This window comes from Euprymna scolopes, chromosome 23, assembly GCF_053919585.1.
Source record: "Euprymna scolopes isolate OS-2025 chromosome 23, ASM5391958v1, whole genome shotgun sequence".
Classification (NCBI taxonomy): domain Eukaryota; kingdom Metazoa; phylum Mollusca; class Cephalopoda; order Sepiida; family Sepiolidae; genus Euprymna; species Euprymna scolopes.
Window position 1 is genome coordinate 95,112,798 of NC_136504.1, and position 21,950 is coordinate 95,134,747.

The window sequence follows — 21,950 nt, forward strand, 5'->3', positions numbered from 1 at the left end:
TTCGGCAGGCTTATATCTGAAGAATTGTCACGAGAAATAATATATATATATATATATATATATATATATTATATATATATATATAGTGCCACGCAAAAGTATTGGATACATTACATTTTTCTTCATAACTTTAATTAGAGTTTAATATTTAACCTAAAATTTGGTCAGTATATTCCTATTACTATTCTAACTAATATTTGGGATAGTAATTACAAAATTAAAATTTAGAAAGTTTATATTAAAGGAAAAATATAAACTAACGCAAAAGTATTGGACACATTGATTTAATATTTGGTTGCATAGCTTTTATTGCGTTCAACAGCTTCCGATCGCTTTCTATAGTTGTGCACATGTTTTTGCAAAGATATGCAGGTATTTTGCACCATTCTTCTTCGCAAAATTCAATATTTTCCACAAATTTTCAATTGGATTGAGGTCTGTACACTGACTGGGCCAAATAAGAACGTCTATCCCGTTATTTCTAAGCCATTCTTTGGTTAGTTGGGCAGTATGCTTGGGATCATTGCCCAGATGAAACACGTAATTGCTATTATGTTACAACAAATCAGATTTCTGGAGGTATTTCTCCAAAATCTCCCTGTGCATATGCCCATTCATTCTACCATTGATCATTTCTAGTTCACCATTACCTTTGGATGAAAAACACCCCAAAACTATTATCGAACCACCGCTAAATTTTACCGTAGGAATAGTATTATTTTGTTATAGGCAGTGCCATTTTTACGCCATACATGTGTAGCTATTTTTTCCAAAGATTTCGATTTTCGTTTCGTCTGACCAGATTACCTTGTTCCAAAACTTTTGGGGCTGTTCCCTATATGTTTTTACATAATTCCAAATGTTTAAGCTTCAATAATGGAAGTTTTCTTGGTGACCTTGATACAAAACCTGCACGATTTAGAACTACTGATTGTATCCTTGCTCATGTTAATCCCAGCTTCTGAGGTCGGTTTGAATTCCACCACGAGTAAGAAAAGAGTTTTTTGTACCTTTCTGCTTACCCACCTTGATTTTTTTCGTGTAATTTCCTTGGAAGATTTGCAACAGTTTCACCAGGATTTTAAACTTTCCAATAACATTTTCAACTGTTATAAGTGGTAGAATATGTTCCCTTGATATTGTGAGATACCTTTTTCCTTTGTGCTTATCAATGATTTTTTGACGAATTTAGTTTTAGGCATTTTTATAAATGAACTGGTTGGCTTTAAAAGAGTGAGCACAAACTGGAAGAATTTTATAAAATTATTTTAATATAAAGCTCTCCGATTGGTCAGTGGTAACTCGTTTGCATTATTGCAACACGCTAAGCCAAAGTCATTTAAATTTATTTAAGAAAAATAATTTTTTTAGAAGTGTATCCAATACTTTTGCGTTTGTATACTCATATTTTACTTAAATAAAATCTTTCTAAACTTTGATTTTGTAATTACTACTCCAAATACAAGTTAGAAGAGTAATAGGAATATGCTGACCCAATTTTAGGAAAACTCATGAATTCTAATTAAAGTTATATAAAAAAATGTAATGTATCCAATACTTTTTCGTGGCACTATATATATATATATATACATATATATATATATATATATATATATATATATATATATATATATATATACAGTGATGATCATATTTATTGGCACGGTAAAATAAAAGTTAAATTTTGTCTAATGAATTCTAAAAAAGGGATTAAATTTAAGAAAATAACAAAGTATATTATGTATTTTTAACTGGCCTTTCCGATGCAGCAATCGGATTTTAGAAAAAATAAATAACAAAAGAACAAACATAATTGCAAAAAACCCTTGTTCAAAATTATTGGCACGGCTTTGTTTTTCTTTTAGTATCAGTATAATATCAATCAATTTCCGGTTTACGTGCTTTCTGAACGTTTTTATAGCCATATTATGCTTGTTTAACGCTAATTCAGTGAATAATTTTTTTCAGATAATTTTTAGATAGCGATTTATTTAAACTATTATAAGTGACTAAATTATAATTTTCAATCGCCATGGTTAAAACTAAGGAACACAGCGAAGACGTCAGGAAGCTTGTTGTAGCATGCCATACCGATGGGGAGGGCTATGATAAGATTTCAAAGAAGCTAAACCTTCCCAAATCCACTGTTAGAGCCATAATAAACAAGTTCAAATCGCAAGGCCACGTTATGAGTTTAGAGGGTAGAGGGAGAAAAAGGATTCTTTCCCCAAGAGATGAACGGAAAATTGTTCGACAAGTAAAACAAAACCCAAGGATCTCTGTTGGGGAGATTGTTGATGAACAGAGCACCTCTGGAGTGAATGTATCTCGACATACAGTTTTTAGAGTTTTGAAGAGAGCTGGTTTAAAAGCATGTCGTCCGAGAAAGACTCCCTTATTGAAGCCTATGCACCTGAAAGCAAGGCTAGCCTTTGCAAAACGTCATATTGATTAAGATGTTGCATTCTGGAAACGTGTTTTATGGACTGACGAAACGAAAATAGAGTTATTTGGCCATAATAAAGTGTCTTATATTTACAGAAAATCTGGCGAAGCTTTCCTGCCTAAGAACACCATACCCACAGTGAAGCACGGTGGAGGCAGTTTGATGTTTTGGGGATCCTTTGCTGCCTCTGGACCAGGGCGACTTGTTAAGGTCACAGGTAGCATGAAAAAGGAAGATTATGTTAAAATATTGGATGAAAACCTGAAAGACTCTGCTAAAGAGCTCTCACTTTGTCGTCGTTGGTGGTTCATGCAAGATAATGACCCAAAGCATTCGGCTAAACTGACTAAGAAATGGCTTGAGGACAATCATATTAATGTTTTGGAGTGGCCATCACAAAGCCCAGACCTTAATCCAATTGAAAATTTATGGAGAACATTAAAATTGAGGGTAATGCAAAGGAAGCCTAAGAATCTTATTCAATTGGAGGATTATTGTCAGGAAGAGTGGGCTAAAATTACTACTGAAGAGTGCAACAACTTGGTTGTAAACTATGAAAAGCGACTGAGGAAGGTAATCAAGGCCAAAGGCTATACAATTGATTATTAAATAAATCGTGCCAATAATTTTGAACAAGGGTCTTTTGCAATTATGTTTGTTGTTCCTTTGTTATTTATTTTTTCTAAAATCCGATTGCTGCATCGGAAAGGCCAGTTAAAAATACATAATATACTTTGTTATTTTCTTTAATTTAATCCCTTTTTTAGAATTTATTAGACAAAATTTAACTTTTATTTTACCGTGCCAATAAATATGATCATCACTGTATATATAATCGAGAATGTAAAATTCTCTAAACAAAATAGACAAGTCTGCTTAGCTAATATTGCTTATGTGAATTAAAAATAACTTGTTTTGTTCATGGGAGTGCAGGTAAAATATCTCACTGTGCGAAATAAAGGTATGGATTCCGATATTATCTTGACGCACGTGTCCGTCTGATCCAAGCGAAAATGTATTAAACAGCAACACAGTCATCGAAAGGAAACGCACATTTAATGTAAGATACATAAAATAACATTATTTGCTGTATATTCATACACATGTTATTTTAAACATGGGTATATATCATTTTGTTTTTATTTCAGACTAGCGGGGCTACCCGGCGTTGCTCAGGACCGTATAAGCAATGAGTAAATTGAAGTTGTTTTTGAATATAATTGTTATACTTTGAGGAGAAGAATTTTTTAATGTCTACGTATCATTTGCTATTTTAAGCAAAAGAATATTTTACCTACCCTATGACGGCTATTATACATGTATAAAATAAGTGTACCTTCCCTTGGACAGGTAATTTACAAAATGTATATGAAATAATTTTGCCTTTATGGGACGGATAATTTAATATACACACTTAAAATAAGTTTACCTGCCTTCGGATGGTTAATATGAAACAATTTACCACACTCTCGACAGGTATTGTACAACATATATGAAATAATTTCTCTTCCCACCAAGGCTACCGTAATTTTTAAGAAAATTAAAATCATTTTTAGAAGATGGATCATAAGGATTTTCAAATTAATACATGAATACATCGTATTGGTTAATGCGTTCGCAACCCTTACTTCACCATAAATTTCAACATTACTGCGTTTCTTTTCTTTCCGTATTATTGGCACTATTATGGTTTGAAAAAATTTGTGATTTTTAGAAGATATCTTAGCAGGATTTTAAAATTAATGCATAAACACATTGACGCAGTTAAGTCCTTAGACAACTCTTGCTTCATTCATTTTTTCCCCACTACCGACAACAATTTTTTTTTTTTGGAAAAAAGACGTCATTTTCGGAAGATTACTGAGCAGGCCTTACAAACAAACAAATACATTCAGAAGCTTTGTGATTAGACAACCCTTGCTTCACTACAAAATTCCACATTACTGTGTTCTTTGCCTCCCTATTACTGACACTCATTTAAAGTGAAATATCATTTCTTGACCATAACTCAGTTTTTCCAAATAATTACATAAATGCATTGACGCGAATGATCATTAGGTAACTTTTACTTTGCCACAATTTCTAACATTAATATAGTCCCCCCCTTTCTACCACAACAACCAACAACACATTAGTAAGAGAAACGATGTCAATTACTGAATATAATTCCATAGTTATTCCATATTTTTTGAATATGACATTGTGGAAGATTGCATAATGACCCCAAATTGAATATTACTTTCTCCAGCCCCACCACAAAAATAAACGTTTAATTCATCGAGAACTTCAAAGCACGTTAAAAAGCAACATAATTATGTGTCTTTCTACTCACCACTACAACTGTGACGTAATTCCCCGTAGTTAACACTGAAAATTCAGAAAAAATATTGCTAACCACCTACAGAAACTGATAAATTGTCTGGACTTATTTCACTAGCATTTAAGCCCGGCGTTGCCCGAGTGTTTGGAGGTGTGAGTTGAGCAAAAAAGTGGTAGAAGGAAGACTGGCTCGAGCCCGTACCGAAGGAGGAAAAGAACAACCAGCGCAAACCGGAAATGACGTAGGTTTAAATTAAAGCTAGACAATCGAAAACGGAGGATGACTTTCGAAAATATCGGCGAAAAAAGCGACCCCCCCCTGTAGAAAAGTTGAGGGTGAAGTAAATGCTTTTAGCCAATTTTTCGGTATTTGTCGTCTTAAGGGTCAAGCTTTCTAACGATACTGATCTTGTGAAAATCCGTCGCCTCTGTCGAAAGTTTTAGGCAGACATGCAAATATACATACATTTATATATTGGAAGCTCAAATTTTCGACCCAAATCGATTAAAAAGCTAGCCCTATCTCTGAATACCCTTTATGTAAAATATCAAATGTTTAGACCAGACATTGTCTTAGTAATTTGACTACAGAGTTAATTTTTTTTTGAACTGACATTTATAATGACCCCATTAACATTTGTTTTGGGCTCAAATCAAGTTATTAAGTTAGATCCATTTCCAAGGAATCTATATCTAAAACTTCAATTGTTTCTATCCAAAATTGTATGAGGAGTTTGGTAGAGTTCTCCAAAGTCAAATCGTTGAACTTTTACCCCTTAACCAAATTTCTGACCGAAAACCGGTCAAAGTTTTTCCGAAATCTCAGTACCCTGTATATCAAATTTCGAGTCCGTAGACTGAAAATTGACAGAGTTATTGTGTAGGAAATGTACACAGACAGACGCGTTCACATTTATAGATAGATAGATTACAAACACGCCAATAAATTTACTCACATTTCATCATTTTTCATAATTCTTGGATATGTTATTAATTTAGATAATCATTTCCATAATGTTAACCCATATTATCGCCCCCACTTACGAAAATAATACCTATGTAATAATGTCTTAACAATATACATAAAATGAAGTAATGTTTAAATCGTAAACTGTTTCAGCCTTTCCGGCACTGACTTATTCACCACCACACTGTTAAAAATATACATTAAATAAATTAATGTCTACAATGTAAAATGTTGCATCCGTTTCCGGAACTGACTATATATTCCACTCCACTGTCACAAATATGAATGAAATATAGTTATGTTTATCTTAACGGTTTCGGACATTTCCTGGACTGATTTCATATCCCCAACCCCGCTGTTAAAAACATACATGAAATAATGTAATGTCTAAATCGTAGACTGTTTCAGCTTTTATATATTAGATCAAGTAATTTTTGAGATCGTAAACTGCTTCAGCTGTTTACAGGCCGGACTCCATGTCCCCACTTTTAAAAGAATATATGAAATAAAGTATTTAACTGTTTTAGCCTTTCAGGGACTTAATATCCCCCTCCCCACCTCTTAAAATATATGCTGTGTCGGTTATTTTGTAGTTTTTTTGTGGTTTTAAGACATAATGCCTGGTAGAAAACTATATTACGCTTACTTGGCCTTTTGGCTAAAATGATGTATTTTTCTGACGCAGCATTTTAGCGAAATAATCTACTGGCCCCCCTCTCCATAAACAGAAAAAGTGGTGGTGATGTTTTGAAGAATGAACAGGCATTAATTCACCTCATCCGAACGTCACCAAAAAATTTGGTAATCTTTGACGGCCCCCGGAATACTTATAAGTAACATAATCGTGCTTGTCCCCACTTCCATCATCAACACTTGACGTCACTTCCGGAAAATGATTCAGCTGTTTTTTTACATACATGATTCCATTATAAATTCTTTGTATTTTTTTTTAGTGTGGATACTACATTGTAGAAGCACTTTGTTTAAAATTCATGCTACTCAAAAAATATTTCAAAGTGCAGTTAGTGGTTAGGCAACACTTGCTTTACAATAAACTAAATCAAGAAATTGGATTGAGACACAGATAATGTTAACTAATATTAAACAAAAATAGAATACATGTCGGTTTCCTATTTAATAACTTGTTAGGTGAAGGTACAGAATAGTTTAAATAATACCTTTCCTCCCTTATTACGAATGGCTTTCTAAATAACATTATTTCACCCCTGTCTGTGTTCTTTTTGTGACATCTACCCTCCTCCGTCTTAAAACAATGTATAAAATAAAGTAAATATGAGATCGTAAAAAAAGATATATAGGTTTGTTGTCATATTTACACATTTCAACCCGCGAGTAGAATGTACGTACGATCTCGTTTGTTTTTTCTTTGTTTGCTTTTTTTTAATACGGAAACAAAGAGTTGGTGACATCAGTAAGAAATTAATAATAAACGAGCATTCCAGCCTGAGAACCCCCCCCCAATATATACGCATGCGCACAAAAAAATGTCAGCTAATGCTTAAATTAACATTTTACATGTAAATTCGCTGATGTCTGTATGCAATATACATGCATGTAAGCAAAAATATTCGCTATAAACCACCGTCGGTGCATAAATATTTCCTTAGAATTTCAGTGCTATATGACCAGTAGTATAATAGTTTACCTGTTAGATATTTACACACATATACGTCTACTCTTATTTATGTAGATTACAAACATGGAATGATTTTTTTTCAGGAAACAGAGCTACTTATTATACTTGTCTATGTATCAATAATTCACCTCACCTTCATACGTGAAACCATCATGTGTATCGAAGGATCTGATCTGTTAACGCGAAACTTACCTGGAATAGAATGAAAAAAGGAAAAGAAAATGATTAGATATAGAAGAATGTAATTTATGTATGAATGTAACAGCTTGCAAGGAATTTTAATTTGATTTCACTTTATTTTCAAAATGTAAAGCTTTTTTCTTATTTCTCAGTCTATATTTATTTATTTAAGGTTGAGACGATTAATCCGAATCAGAACTTTTGGGGTATCGAAATCGGTAAAAAAAAAAAATTGTTTAGTTTCCGATGTCAAAAATTATTCCCGTAATTATCCTGTTGTAATTTGATTTTGTTTAAAACAATCTCTCACTGCTGGTGACAATGATAAAATATGCATTGATTATAAACTGCAACTAATATATATATATATATATATATATATATATATATATATATGTGTGTGTGTGTGTGCGTGTATTTTCATTACCTTTGAAAAATACGTTTAAATTTTAAATGTGTTTATACGGTAATCGGGTAAAACCACTTTATGCTTATATTTTTAGATATTTATACAGAATTGGAATCGGTTACTTTATAGGAATCAGGAATTTATTACGGATTCGGCAATGGTATCGAAACCTGGAACAATATTGGAATCGTAAGATCATTGATCTTTATACAAACTTAATTGACCAAACTGTTTATCAATCGATCTCTAACATTTTTGTTCCCTGACAACGCCTATTTAAAGCTATTCCAGCTAAGTAGTGTACTTGAATGCTAATACATAAGTTTTCATGAATAGAGGTCATCGTCTGGTAATTATTCTCTCATTTTAAGAACGACAAAGAAAGTCGATGCAGACAGAAGATTGCTGACAATGCCCATGATAATTGCGACTTTTGCGTCGGGGGCACGTTGCAAGGAAGCGGAAAAATACGGCCTATATCTAAAACCTTTGGGAAAACTGATTAAGTATATTGGTCGAGAGCATTATGACAAGCACTTCACTTAACCGCAAGAGAAATTTTATAATATATTAAAGGACGAGCTAAAATAGATATGAACACGGAAAACGAAGGAGATGATACACTTTTATGGACCCTCTAGAAAAGAAATGTCAATTACCAAATTTACTTGATTAATTGCAAATGTATGATAACTAAGTGTTTTTTGTAAAAGGGTAATCCATAACTCGGTTCGTTGAATTATTTGCAATTATGTCTATATGTAAAGGTAAGGATAGGTCAAAGTTTTATCTGAACCTCACAGTCATATTATATTAAGTAAGCGGTTATCAACCGAGAGTAACTTAACGCTCAGCGGGTAAAAAAAAAAATTGTATAACACGGGGTAAATGTTTAACTACCTGATGATTTAAAATTATTTTAAATTGTGTCGTGTTTAAGTAACGTAATAAAAGTTATTTTCATAATTTTCTATTAAGTTCGTGCAAAAATAATGTTATATATATATATATATATATATATATATATATATATATATATATATATATATATATATATATATATATATTAGTTGAACGACCAAAATGACATTTTTGGACCACCTAATATTTAGAAAATATTTTTTTTATCAAATGCATAATACTATTTATATACAAAACCTTAATCCCTAAACAATATTTTTTTTTACATGGTCGTCACCACTTGTCAAGGCCCGGAAGCCACTCGGGGATACGGGTTATTTCGCGTATAATAATCAATGGAATAGTCTAGTAGTAATCGTTAGTATTGATAAAATAAATTACTAAAGGGGGCGGTTCATCAGAAATGTGTGTATGTGTGACTTGAAGACATCCAAGTTGTAATCAGGTGAGAAACAGGCAGACAGAAGCGAGTTCCACCTGCATGCACTTCTACGAAAGAAGCTTTGTCCATGGAATCTACGTTTTTTTTATTTAGGCACAGTGGGGGAAAATATTGACAGTGGTTTCAGCTAGATGGGTGTTTATCGTGAAAAATTGGCGAGGGGGCAGAGATTGGAGCTCAGACGAGCACTTGCCATGGAAATAACGATACAACAAAGATGGGCTCACAACGTTTCTTCTGTGTGAGAGAGGTTGCAGGGAAGAGAAAAGGGGCATCCCCCCACTAAGCCGCGAAGTCTATTTTGTACTCTGTCAATGCAAGATAGGCTGTTTTTAGCAGCTCCTTACTAGATGTGGCCGCAGTACTCCATCCTTGGACGTATTTCTCTTTGACATTTTTCGGTTATTTTATGATGGCTATTAAGTTTTTTGTACAAGTAGGCGGTACATGGAGAAGTGCATGAAGCCGAGGAGGTCAATGATGAATAAAAATTTTGAGAATGGCTGCATTAATCATTACCAAAGTTATTATGGAAGCCTTCACGCTGCAAATGTTTATTTTAAAAGACTGACATTTTGAATGGTGGTGGGTATTTATCAATAACGATAAAACCGATTCGGAAAAACAGGTAAGTCGTAATTTCATTACAATTTTCACCTTTAGGGAATGTATTATGCAATGGATACTTTACTGGCTAAAATATGGGTCATGTAAAACATTCGATAGAGCCCTTGTCATAACTTAATTCTGTCTGACTTTTCCTTCTGTGAATACTTCTAAACCGGGTAGTGTTTGAATATATGGTTAATATGCAGTTTTAGTCATTTAGAACTGCTTTAAGCTGCACCGCTCACCCATTTTTCGACTAAATTTCAAACAATTATTACACTTTATAGATAACCTTCTCAACTATATTGTGAACAAAATTCCCATTTTCGTTCAGTAAAACAAAAGTTATGGATTTACTGGTGTTCAAAATCGTCAGGTGAGTGATGTATTCTTTATGAATGGTTTCCGTAGCAACCACGGCACCTCAGCGACTACTGTTGCTATAAATTATAAGCTCTCGCGAAAGGAATAGTAACAAGTGAATAAAAGCATCAAAAGGAGATAATTGAGAGATTTTATTGAAAGCACACGAGTGCCGTACGTGGTTAATACATATGTCTTATGTTGATGGGGGGGGGAACCGAAATTATACAAAGATCAAGTAAATTTACTGGAAGCCTGGAAAAATCATCGATTACAATCGAAAAATGCGAGCATGAAAAGGAACATTCTCAAGCTTAAACATGGAAAAGTAAAGGACAAGATATTCTGAAAAAATATAACGAGTTAATACTGCAATATTTTTAGTAATAAACAATTTTAAAAATTCATTTTTTAACATTATATATCACTTAATGCTGCAATATTTAAAGTTATGAATGCATTATAGTTTTTAATAGATCTTGCCCTTTTTCCAGTTTTAACAACTAGCCTTTATTTTTCCATGTTTAAGCTTAACCATATTACTTTTCATGCTCGCGTTTTCTATTGCAATATAAACAAAGCTCAAAATTAATTTGGACCGTTACTGTTATTTTGAATAAGTTTAAATACGATTGAACACGAGATGCGATAAACTTAACAAGCGAAATCCATCCATGATGATTGATAGTAACTAATTGGAAACTTCGACACATGATACATATCAGCTACATTGTTAATTTGAAGAAGGGTAGCCCATGTATATATGATTAATTTGCTCGCTTGCAGCATGCTTATATATTTCGACTATTAATTAGTTACTAATTTTTCGTTATGAATAGTTTAATCTGTGTAGCTTTATAATGAGTCACAGATTAGCATTAGCTGGATCAATGGCGAAAGACAGTGAAATTCAGACAGCCAAACCCCGTAATTATTTCGGATATGTGACGTTTATAACGAAGTTATCTGTTAGAACCATTCGCTAGTTTATATGAAGATAACAGACTCAGATTCGCCTCAAAGACGGGACGTCAAAAAATGTCATTAGCGAACTCTACACAGTCTATGCTCTGATTGGCGATGTAATTAATTTTGATAATATAAATGAAGGTAAACAAGGGGACTTAATTCTGGTCAGATTACCAAATTTACCCAACGCTATTAAAATAATATACCGTTAATTTGGAAACGAAAGCGGCAGGAAAATCGTTAAAATAACTATTAGGTAAGTTATGTAACCTTTTTTTTTTTAATTCACTTACTGATGACTGAAGTAAGAGAACGATCTTTAATTCTCAACCATTGAGTTGTTAAAAAAATACAATTTATAATTATTTTCAGATTTCGACTTCTCATTCGATTAAATCAATTCCAGTCCAGAATGGCAGGTAGATATTATGCAAAGCAATCCTCGTAAAACCCTTTCAAAAGTAATTCGAGACAAACTCAGCCACTTACTATGACACAGGCCAGGATCAGAATGCGGTATCTCTTCCGATGCTAAACTAATTATTGTCCTTAATGGATAGAGGGGTAAATCCTTCCATACTAAGGCACTTTCCTTTTCGAATACTTTAAGAGTGCCCCTTTTGGTGGCGCTGGTTTTCCCCACATCAAACACTACCTTGTGTCACATTTTGCTTTCGTGGGAGTGCGAATAAATACCTACATTGTGTAATTGTTTAACATTAGTATCAACCCCCTTGCTTTATTATTCAGTGATCCAGAGATAATACAACAGGAAACCCATTTTGTAAGCAGTATCAAAAAAGTTATTTCTCGGCATCGGATAATAGCATTTTTCAAGCAAAATGCCACCCGATAAATATATTAAGGGAAATAGATGTTCTCTATATTCGCTCCTCCCTATTTAGCCTTTCATTCTCTTTCGGTATCTTCCCAGTTTCCAATTATCCACCATTTCCTATCTTGTTATATCTCCGTTCTCATCAGGTCAAAGGTGTTATCTTCTTCGTAGATATTGTATGGTGTCTACAGGTCGTTCTAAAATAGGAGGTCAAAGAGTGAAATAGCTTTTTTGAGGTAAAAAAAGGTATATAATTAGGTTATAGAGCATTTTAAATCATGATGAATTATAGATATTAGTGTCTGATAGGAGTATAAAAAGAAATCATATCAAATCGTAAATGTCTTCGTATAAAACACACACACACACACATATATACATATATATATATATATATATATATATATATATATATATATATATATATATACGAGATAGATTATTTAAATGATAAAATAAAGTAACTTATGTATGCACTTCTGACCGACAAACTGCATTAAAGCATAAGCTAATATCCAACAAAGTATATAACTAAACACGCACACATTTCCGAACAAACGCGTTTTGTTTATAAAAGCCACATTCAAAGGGGCAAAACATGAAAAAAATAGACACAGAGACAGAAATAGAGAGAGAACGAGAGCGAGAACCGGAAAAAAGAGAGAGCGAGGAAGAGAGAGATCGAGATAGAGGAAGAGAGAGAGAGATCGAGACAGAGGAAGAGAGAGAGATCGAGACAGAGGAAGAGAGAGAGAGAGAGATCGAGACAGAGGAAGAGAGAGAGATCGAGACAGAGGAAAGAGAGAGAGATCGAGACAGAGGAAGAGAGAGAGATCGAGACAGAGGAAGAGAGAGAGATCGAGACAGAGGAAGAGAGAGAGATCGAGACAGAGGAAGAGAGAGAGATCGAGACAGAGGAAGAGAGAGAGATCGAGACAGAGGAAGAGAGAGAGATCGAGACAGAGGAAGAGAGAGAGATCGAGACAGAGGAAGAGAGAGAGATCGAGACAGAGGAAGAGAGAGAGATCGAGACAGAGGAAGAGAGAGAGATCGAGACAGAGGAAGAGAGAGAGATCGAGACAGAGGAAGAGAGAGAGATCGAGACAGAGGAAGAGAGAGAGATCGAGACAGAGGAAGAGAGAGAGATCGAGACAGAGGAAGAGAGAGAGATCGAGACAGAGGAAGAGAGAGAGATCGAGACAGAGGAAGAGAGAGAGATCGAGACAGAGGAAGAGAGAGAGATCGAGACAGAGGAAGAGAGAGAGATCGAGACAGAGGAAGAGAGAGAGATCGAGACAGAGGAAGAGAGAGAGATCGAGACAGAGGAAGAGAGAGAGATCGAGACAGAGGAAGAGAGAGAGAGATTTAGACAGAGGAAGAGAGAGAGATCGAGACAGAGGAAGAGAGAGAGATCGAGACAGAGGAAGAGAGAGAGAGATCGAGACAGAGGAAGAGAGAGAGATCGAGACAGAGGAAGAGAGAGAGATTGAGACAGAGGAAGAGAGAGAGATCGAGACAGAGGAAGAGAGAGAGATCGAGACAGAGGAAGAGAGAGAGATCGAGACAGAGGAAGAGAGAGAGATCGAGACAGAGGAAGAGAGAGAGATCGAGACAGAGGAAGAGAGAGAGATCGAGACAGAGGAAGAGAGAGAGATCGAGACAGAGGAAGAGAGAGACATACAGACAGAGGAAGAGAGAGACATACAGACAGAGGAAGAGAGAGACATACAGACAGAGGAAGAGAGAGACATACAGACAGAGGAAGAGAGAGACATACAGACAGAGGAAGAGAGAGACATACAGACAGAGGAAGAGAGAGACATACAGACAGAGGAAGAGAGAGACATACAGACAGAGGAAGAGAGACATACAGACAGAGGAAGAGAGACATACAGACAGAGGAAGAGAGACATACAGACAGAAGAAGAGAGGGACATACAGACAGAGGAAGAGAGAGACATACAGACAGAGAAAGAGAGAGACATACAGACAGAGAAAAGAGACATACAGACAGAGGAAGAGAGACATCGATAGAGAAACATCGACAGAGAAACATCCACAGAGAAAGAGAAACATCGACAGGGAAAGAGACAGAGAGAGATCGACAGAGAAAGAGATCGACAGAGAAAGAGATCGACAGAGAAAGAGATCGACAGAGAAAGAGATCGACAGAGAAAGAGATCGACAGAGAAAGAGATCGACAGAGAAAGAGATCGAAAGAGAAAGAGATCGAAAGAGAAAGAGATCGAAAGAGAAAGAGAGAGATCGACAAAGAAAGAGATAGATCGACAAAGAAAGAGAGAGATCGACAAAGAAAGAGAGAGATCGACAAAGAAAGAGAGAGATCGACAAAGAAAGAGAGAGATCGACAAAGAAAGAGAGAGATCGACAGAGGGAAGGCAACACACGAAGCAGAGATAGATATAGAGAGAGGGAAGGCAACACACGAAGCAGAGAGAGATATCGAGAGAGGGAAGGCAACACACGAAGCAGAGAGAGAGAGAGATCGAGAGAGGGAAGGCAACACACGAAGCAGAGAGAGAGATCGAGAGAGGGAAGGCAACACACGAAGCAGAGAGAGATCGAGAGAGGGAAGGCAACACACGAAGCAGAGAGAGATCGAGAGAGGGAAGGCAACACACGAAGCAGAGAGAGATCGAGAGAGGGAAGGCAACACACGAAGCAGAGAGAGATCGAGAGAGGGAAGGCAACACACGAAGCAGAGAGAGATCGAGAGAGGGAAGGCAACACACGAAGCAGAGAGAGATCGAGAGAGGGAAGGCAACACACGGAGATCGAGAGAGGGAAGGCAACACACGGAGATCGAGAGAAGGAAGGCAACACACGGAGATCGAGAGAAGGAAGGCAACACACGGAGATCGAGAGAAGGAAGGCAACACACGGAGATCGAGAGAGGGAAGGCAACACACGGAGATCGAGAGAGGGAAGGCAACACACGGAGATCGAGAGAGGGAAGGCAACACACGGAGATCGAGAGAGGGAAGGCAACACACGGAGATCGAGAGAGGGAAGGCAACACACGGAGATCGAGAGAGGGAAGGCAACACACGGAGATCGAGAGAGGGAAGGCAACACACGGAGATCGAGAGAGGGAAGGCAACACACGGAGATCGAGAGAGGGAAGGCAACACACGGAGATCGAGAGAGGGAAGGCAACACACGGAGATCGAGAGAGGGAAGGCAACACACGGAGATCGAGAGAGGGAAGGCAACACACGGAGATCGAGAGAGGGAAGGCAACACACGGAGATCGAGAGAGGGAAGGCAACACACGGAGATCGAGAGAGGGAAGGCAACACACGGAGATCGAGAGAGGGAAGGCAACACACGGAGATCGAGAGAGGGAAGGCAACACACGGAGATCGAGAGAGGGAAGGCAACACACGGAGATCGAGAGAGGGAAGGCAACACACGGAGATCGAGAGAGGGAAGGCAACACACGGAGATCGAGAGAGGGAAGGCAACACACGGAGATCGAGAGAGGGAAGGCAACACACGGAGATCGAGAGAGGGAAGGCAACACACGGAGATCGAGAGAGAGAATGCAACACACGGAGATCGAGAGAGGGAAGGCAACACACGGAGATCGAGAGAGGGAAGGCAACACACGGAGATCGAGAGAGGGAAGGCAACACACGGAGAGCGAGAGAGGGAAGGCAACACACGGAGAGCGAGAGAGGGAAGGCAACACACGGAGAGCGAGAGAGGGAAGGCAACACACGGAGAGCGAGAGAGGGAAGGAAACACACGGAGAGCGAGAGAGGGAAGGAAACACACGGAGAGCGAGAGAGGGAAGGAAACACACGGAGAGCGAGAGAGGGAAGGAAACACACGGAGAGCGAGAGAGGGAAGGAAACACACGGAGAGCGAGAGAGGGAAGGAAACACACGGAGAGCGAGAGAGGGAAGGAAACGCACGGAGAGCGAGAGAGGGAAGGAAACACACGGAGAGCGAGAGAGGGAAGGCAACACACGGAGAGCAAGAGAGGGAAGGCAACACACGGAGAGCAAGAGAGGGAAGGCAACACACGGAGAGCAAGAGAGGGAAGGCAACACACGGAGATCGAGAGAGGGAAGGCAACACACGGAGATCGAGAGAGGGAAGGCAACACACGGAAAGCGAGAGAGGGAAGGCACACACGAAGGAGAGAGGCAGATCGAGAGAGGGAAGGCAACACACGAAGGAGAGAGAGATCGAGAGAGGGAAGGACACACACGAAGAAGAGAGAAATATAAAGAGGAGGAAGGCAACACACGAAGGATTGAGATATCGAGAGAGGGAAGGCAACACACGAAGGAGAGAGGCAGATCGAGAGAGGGAAGGCAACACACGAAGGAGAGAGGCAGATCGAGAGAGGGAAGGCAACACACGAAGGAGAGAGATATCGAGAGAGGGAAGGCAACACACGAAGGAGAGAGATATCGAGAGAGGGAAGGCAACACACGAAGGAGAGAGATATCGAGAGAGGGAAGGCAACACACGAAGGAGAGAGATATCGAGAGAGGGAAGGCAACACACGAAGGAGAGAGATATCGAGAGAGGGAAGGCAACACACGAAGGAGAGAGATATCGAGAGAGGGAAGGCAACACACGAAGGAGAGAGATATCGAGAGAGGGAAGGCAACACACGAAGAAGAGAGATATCGAGAGAGGGAAGGCAACACACGAAGAAGAGAGATATCGAGAGAGGGAAGGCAACACACGAAGGAGAGAGATATCGAGAGAGGGAAGGCAACCCACGAAGGAGAGAGATATCGAGAGAGGGAAGGCAACCCACGAAGGAGAGAGATATCGAGAGAGGGAAGGCAACACACGAAGGAGAGAGATATCGAGAGAGGGAAGGCAACACGAAGGGTAGAGAGACCGAGAGAGGGAAGGCGACACGAAGGATATATAGAGAGAAGACAACAGACACGAAGGATATATAGAGAGAAGACAACAAACGAAGGATATATATAGAGAGAAGACAACAAACGAAGGATATATATATATATATAGAGAGAGAGAGAGAAGACAACAAACGAAGGATATATATATAGAGAGAAGACAACAAACGAAGGATATATATAGAGAGAGAAGACAACTAACGAAGGATATATATATATAGAGAGAAGACAACAAACGAAGGATATATATATATAGAGAGAAGACAACAAACGAAGGATATATATATATAGAGAGAGAAGACAACAAACGAAGGATATATATATATAGAGAGAAGACAACAAACGAAGGATATATATATAGAGAGAAGACAACAAACGAAGGATATATATAGAGAGAGAAGACAACAAACGAAGGATATATATAGAGAGAGAAGACAACAAACGAAGGATATATATTAAGAGGAGACAACAAACGAAGGATATATATAGAGGAGACAACAAACGAAGGATATATATATAGAGAGGAGACAACAAACGAAGGATATATATAGAGAGGAGACAACAAACGAAGGATATATATATAGAGAGAAGACAACAAACGAAGGATATATATATAGAGAGAGAAGACAACAAACGAAGGATATATATATAGAGAGAGAAGACAACAAACGAAGGATATATATATAGAGAGAATACAACAAACGAAGGATATATACAGAGATAAGACAACAAATGAAGGATATATATAGAGATAAGACAACAAATGAAGGATATATATAGAGAGAGAGAAGACAACAAATGAAGGATATATATATATAGAGAGAAGACAACAAACGAAGGATATATATAGAGAGAAGACAACAAACGAAGGATATATATATAGAGAGAGAAGACAACAAACGAAGGATATATATATAGAGAGAGAAGACAACAAACGAAGGATATATATAGAGAGAAGACAACAAACGAAGGATATATATAGAGAGAAGACAACAAACGAAGGATATATATAGAGAGAAGACAACAAACGAAGGATATATATAGAGAGAAGACAACAAACGAAGGATATATATATAGAGTAGACAACAAACGAAAGATATATATATAGAGTAGACAACAAACGAAAGATATATATATATATATATATATATATATATATATATAGAGAGAGAGAGAGAGAGAGAGAGAGAGAGAACAACAAACGAAGGATATAGAGGGAGAGAAAAAAACGAAGGATATAGAGGGAGAGAAAAAAACGAAGGATATAGAGGGAGAGAAAAAAACGAAGGATATAGAGGGAGAGAAAAAAAACGAAGGATATAGAGGGAGAGAAAAAAACGAAGGATATAGAGGGAGAGAAAAAAACGAAGGATATAGAGGGAGAGAAAAAAACGAAGGATATAGAGGGAGAGAAAAAAACGAAGGATATAGAGGGAGAGAAAAAAACGAAGGATATAGAGGGAGAGAAAAAAACGAAGGATATAGAGGGAGAGAAAAAAACGAAGGATATAGAGGGAGAGAAAAAAACGAAGGATATAGAGGGAGAGAAAAAAACGAAGGATATAGAGGGAGAGAAAAAAACGAAGGATATAGAGGGAGAGAAAAAAACGAAGGATATAGAGGGAGAGCAACAAACGATGGATATAGAGGGAGAGCAACAAACGAAGGATATAGAGGGAGAGCAACAAACGAAGGATATAGAGGGAGAGCAACAAACGAAGGATATAGAGGGAGAGCAACAAACGAAGGATATAGAGGGAGATCAACAAACGAAGGATATACTAAATTTCATGTACGTCGCATCAGCTCAGTTGGTTAGCGTGTTGGGTCATTATATAAACGTTTTTGGTTCAAATCGTGGCGGGAGGTGTCTTTTTTAAATTTTAATATTGAACCAGTGTTATTTAAGCTATTTTTCACGTAACGTTGTTTTCTTGTTGTTTTTTTTACTTCGCGTATCCACCCCTGACCACACACCCAAAAACACCCGGGTACCCACTGATTTTTTTTTAAATTTTAATATCGAAAACGGCTTATGTAAGCCATTATTCTTACTGTTCGTTTTTCTGTTTTCTTTTTCAGATTTTTACATTTTACATCGTTCGTTTGCCTTTGTGTTTTCTTCGACGTTTTGATTACCCCTGCCCCCGTTTAAGTTTTAGCGTTCGTTTTTCCGTTATTTTTTTTATTTACTTCGCTGATAACAAAAAAAAAAATAACTGCTCATTTACCTCATTAAAAACTGGTGAATAGCTATTGCTTACGTCGTCGTCGTAAGGCTCGCACAAAATCTTAACTCTACGACTTTCGTGCGAGCACCTGTCAATTTTGTTCTTAAACATCTTTCAGTAACTCATCCTGGCTGGCCGAACGCTTCATGTTTTTAACGTTTCATTTTCTCCTTCGCCTCAGTGCTTCGGGTTCGATTCTACCAACTTACCAAAACTTTTTACCCTCTCCCCCGGTTTATTTTTATTTATGAGCACACACACCTCGAAACATCCGGGCAACGCCAGGTACCCCCGCTAGTCTATCTATATATATAAAAGCGAAAATGTATGTATGTTTGTGTGCCTAAAAACTTTCGACAGACGCAACAAAAATTCACGAACTTGGTCTCATATGAAAGCCTCACCTTCCGGACGACAAATATCGAAAAATTGGCCCAAAGTGACCATCAGAAGTGCGTCAACTGGTCGATTTTCTGCAGGGGGGGGGCCAAAAAGTGACATTTTAATGTTAAACATTACATATTTTTAAATCGATTTATAACTCCCCCAAAAAATACGGCCGCCAACTCTTCTACATAAAGTATACACGCGGCCGTTTATTTTGGGTCAACTTGTATTTAAAACCCGCTGAGTCATGTCGCGTGATCTTGACGTCAGCAACCTCTAATGGCCGTCTGAATTTACAATTTTAAAATGTTATCGGTAAAAAAAATTAATTAAAGCAAAACTATGAACTTCTACGCTATGACAACGTTACCAAAGTTATTACCACATTCAAAATAGGTAGATACGATAGTTAAACGAAAAATAAAGTTAAATAAAAGTGAAGTAAAAAAAATACGCTTACAAAAAATATTAACGATCGAAGTTTGTTTTTTAAATAAAAACAGCCAGACGCCATTTTCCAGTCTTTAGAGTAAGGCAGACGGAGAGAGAGAGAGGGAGAGAGAGAGAGAAAGAAATATGTCTAGACAGATTCGACAGGGGGGATGGTCAACAACGCATGCGTCAGATGACGTCATGACGTCGTGACCTGATTTACTTTAAATAGTTGATAAACCGACCAAACTTTATATACGCCGCTTTAGCGCAGGTAGTTAAGGCCTTAGTTCATTAACTAAACGTTTGGGGTTCGAATTGTGGTGCGAGATGGGTTTTTTTTTCGATTTTTTAAATTTAAATATTGAAACCCTTCGTTCGTTTACCTTAGGTTATTGTTTTTGTGTTTTACCCCCCCCCCCGTTTTAAAACGTTGTTTTCTTTTCTTACTTCGCTTATAACAATGCTTACACCGTCATCGTCGTCGTCGTAACGCTTTACGACTTTTAAACATCTTTCACTTCTGGCTGGCCGATTTTATTTGCAAACTGCGCCTCAGGGGTTCGGCTTCGATCCCCTCCCCCCGGCTTCTTTCTTATTTAACACCACCCACCCCTACAAACACCCGGGCAACGCCGGGTACCCCTCGCTAGTATATATATATATATATATATATATATATATATATAAGCGAAAATGTATGTATGTGTGTGTGTCCGCTAAAAACTTTCGACAGACAGAACAAAAATTAACAGACTCAGTATCATATTGAAGCGCAACTCTCCGGACGACGAATATCGAAAATTTGGCAGAAAAGGACCACTAGAAGTGGGTCAGCTGAACGATTTTCTGCAGGGCCCCATAAAAACGGTTACATTTAAACATTGAACATTACGTATTTTTAAATCTATAAATGCCGCTCCCCAACCCCCCCCCCAAAAAAAAAACGTGCCATAACTATCACAAAGTGTACACGGGCTGTTTTTTTTAGTCATGCTGTATTCAAAAACCGCGGAGTAATGTCACGTGATCTTGCCGTCAACAAGCTGTAATGGCGACGTTTGTATTGTTAGTATCGGACAAATTATTATATAACATCTTACACGTTATGAAAATGTTTCCAACGTGATTAACGGGTTAGAAATAGTAAATATACGAGAGTATAACGAAAAATGTCAAGAAAAAATGATAAGGGGGGACAAATTAAGCTTAAAAATATTCACCGAATCGTTATATTTACGCTTAAAAATAAACAGCCATTTTCTCTTTTGTATTATTAGCACATGACCTACCTCTATTAAACTGGAGGGGGGGACGAGGCCGTTTGAATTAGCTAAAATTACTTGTATGATCGGTATTACATTTCTTTCGCTAAATATTTCATAAGCAAAAATGATAAGTAAATGAAAAATTACGCTGAAAAACATTTAGTAGTAGACGACCGACGTACAACAAAACAAAACAGAACGGCCATTTTCTTTTTTATATTAGTTACACTATGACCCAATTCTACTTATAGGGAGGAGGTGGGAGGCATAATATAAGTTAGTGGGAGGGGTGCGAAGGATGAACCACTTTATTTCTTAGAACAGATACAACACTTTGATCTTAGCCAAAAGACCAAGTAAAAAAAAAACATGCGTATTGGATAAAATTGGTGTATATGTACGAGCAAAATACTCAGCGGTGCCCTGAATTATATGACATAGCACTAGCACGATATATATTCTAGCTGATTACTCGACATGGCCTGGGATTGGATAAAATTCATGGAATGTTTCCTAGCAGAACACTGGGCGACGCCTGGGATTGGGAAAAAATTGGTTGATATATGTATTAGCCAAATGTACAGCGTCGCCCGGGATAGATTACA

The 21,950-nt window shown here is 37.4% G+C and overlaps 2 protein-coding genes across 2 annotated transcripts in view; one reads left to right on the forward strand and one right to left on the reverse strand.

Annotated features, from left to right (window-relative positions):
* Nucleotides 1–6,325: 6,325 nt before the first annotated feature.
* LOC145246051 (atrial natriuretic peptide receptor 3-like) overlaps nt 6,326–21,950 on the reverse strand; it is a 598,398-nt gene continuing 582,773 nt past the window's right edge. Inside the window, exon 3 of the mRNA XM_080107894.1 lies at nt 6,326–7,581. Within this exon, the coding sequence (XP_079964020.1) occupies nt 7,514–7,581 (68 nt within the window). The 3' untranslated portion in view covers nt 6,326–7,513. The remainder of the gene's footprint in view (nt 7,582–21,950) is intronic.
* LOC145245582 (uncharacterized) overlaps nt 13,262–21,950 on the forward strand; it is a gene marked incomplete at its 5' end in the record, with an annotated part of 31,287 nt that continues 22,598 nt past the window's right edge. Inside the window, 2 exons of the mRNA XM_080107159.1 lie at nt 13,262–13,330; nt 14,465–14,519. Coding sequence (XP_079963285.1) covers nt 13,262–13,330; nt 14,465–14,519 — 124 coding nt within the window. The remainder of the gene's footprint in view (nt 13,331–14,464; nt 14,520–21,950) is intronic.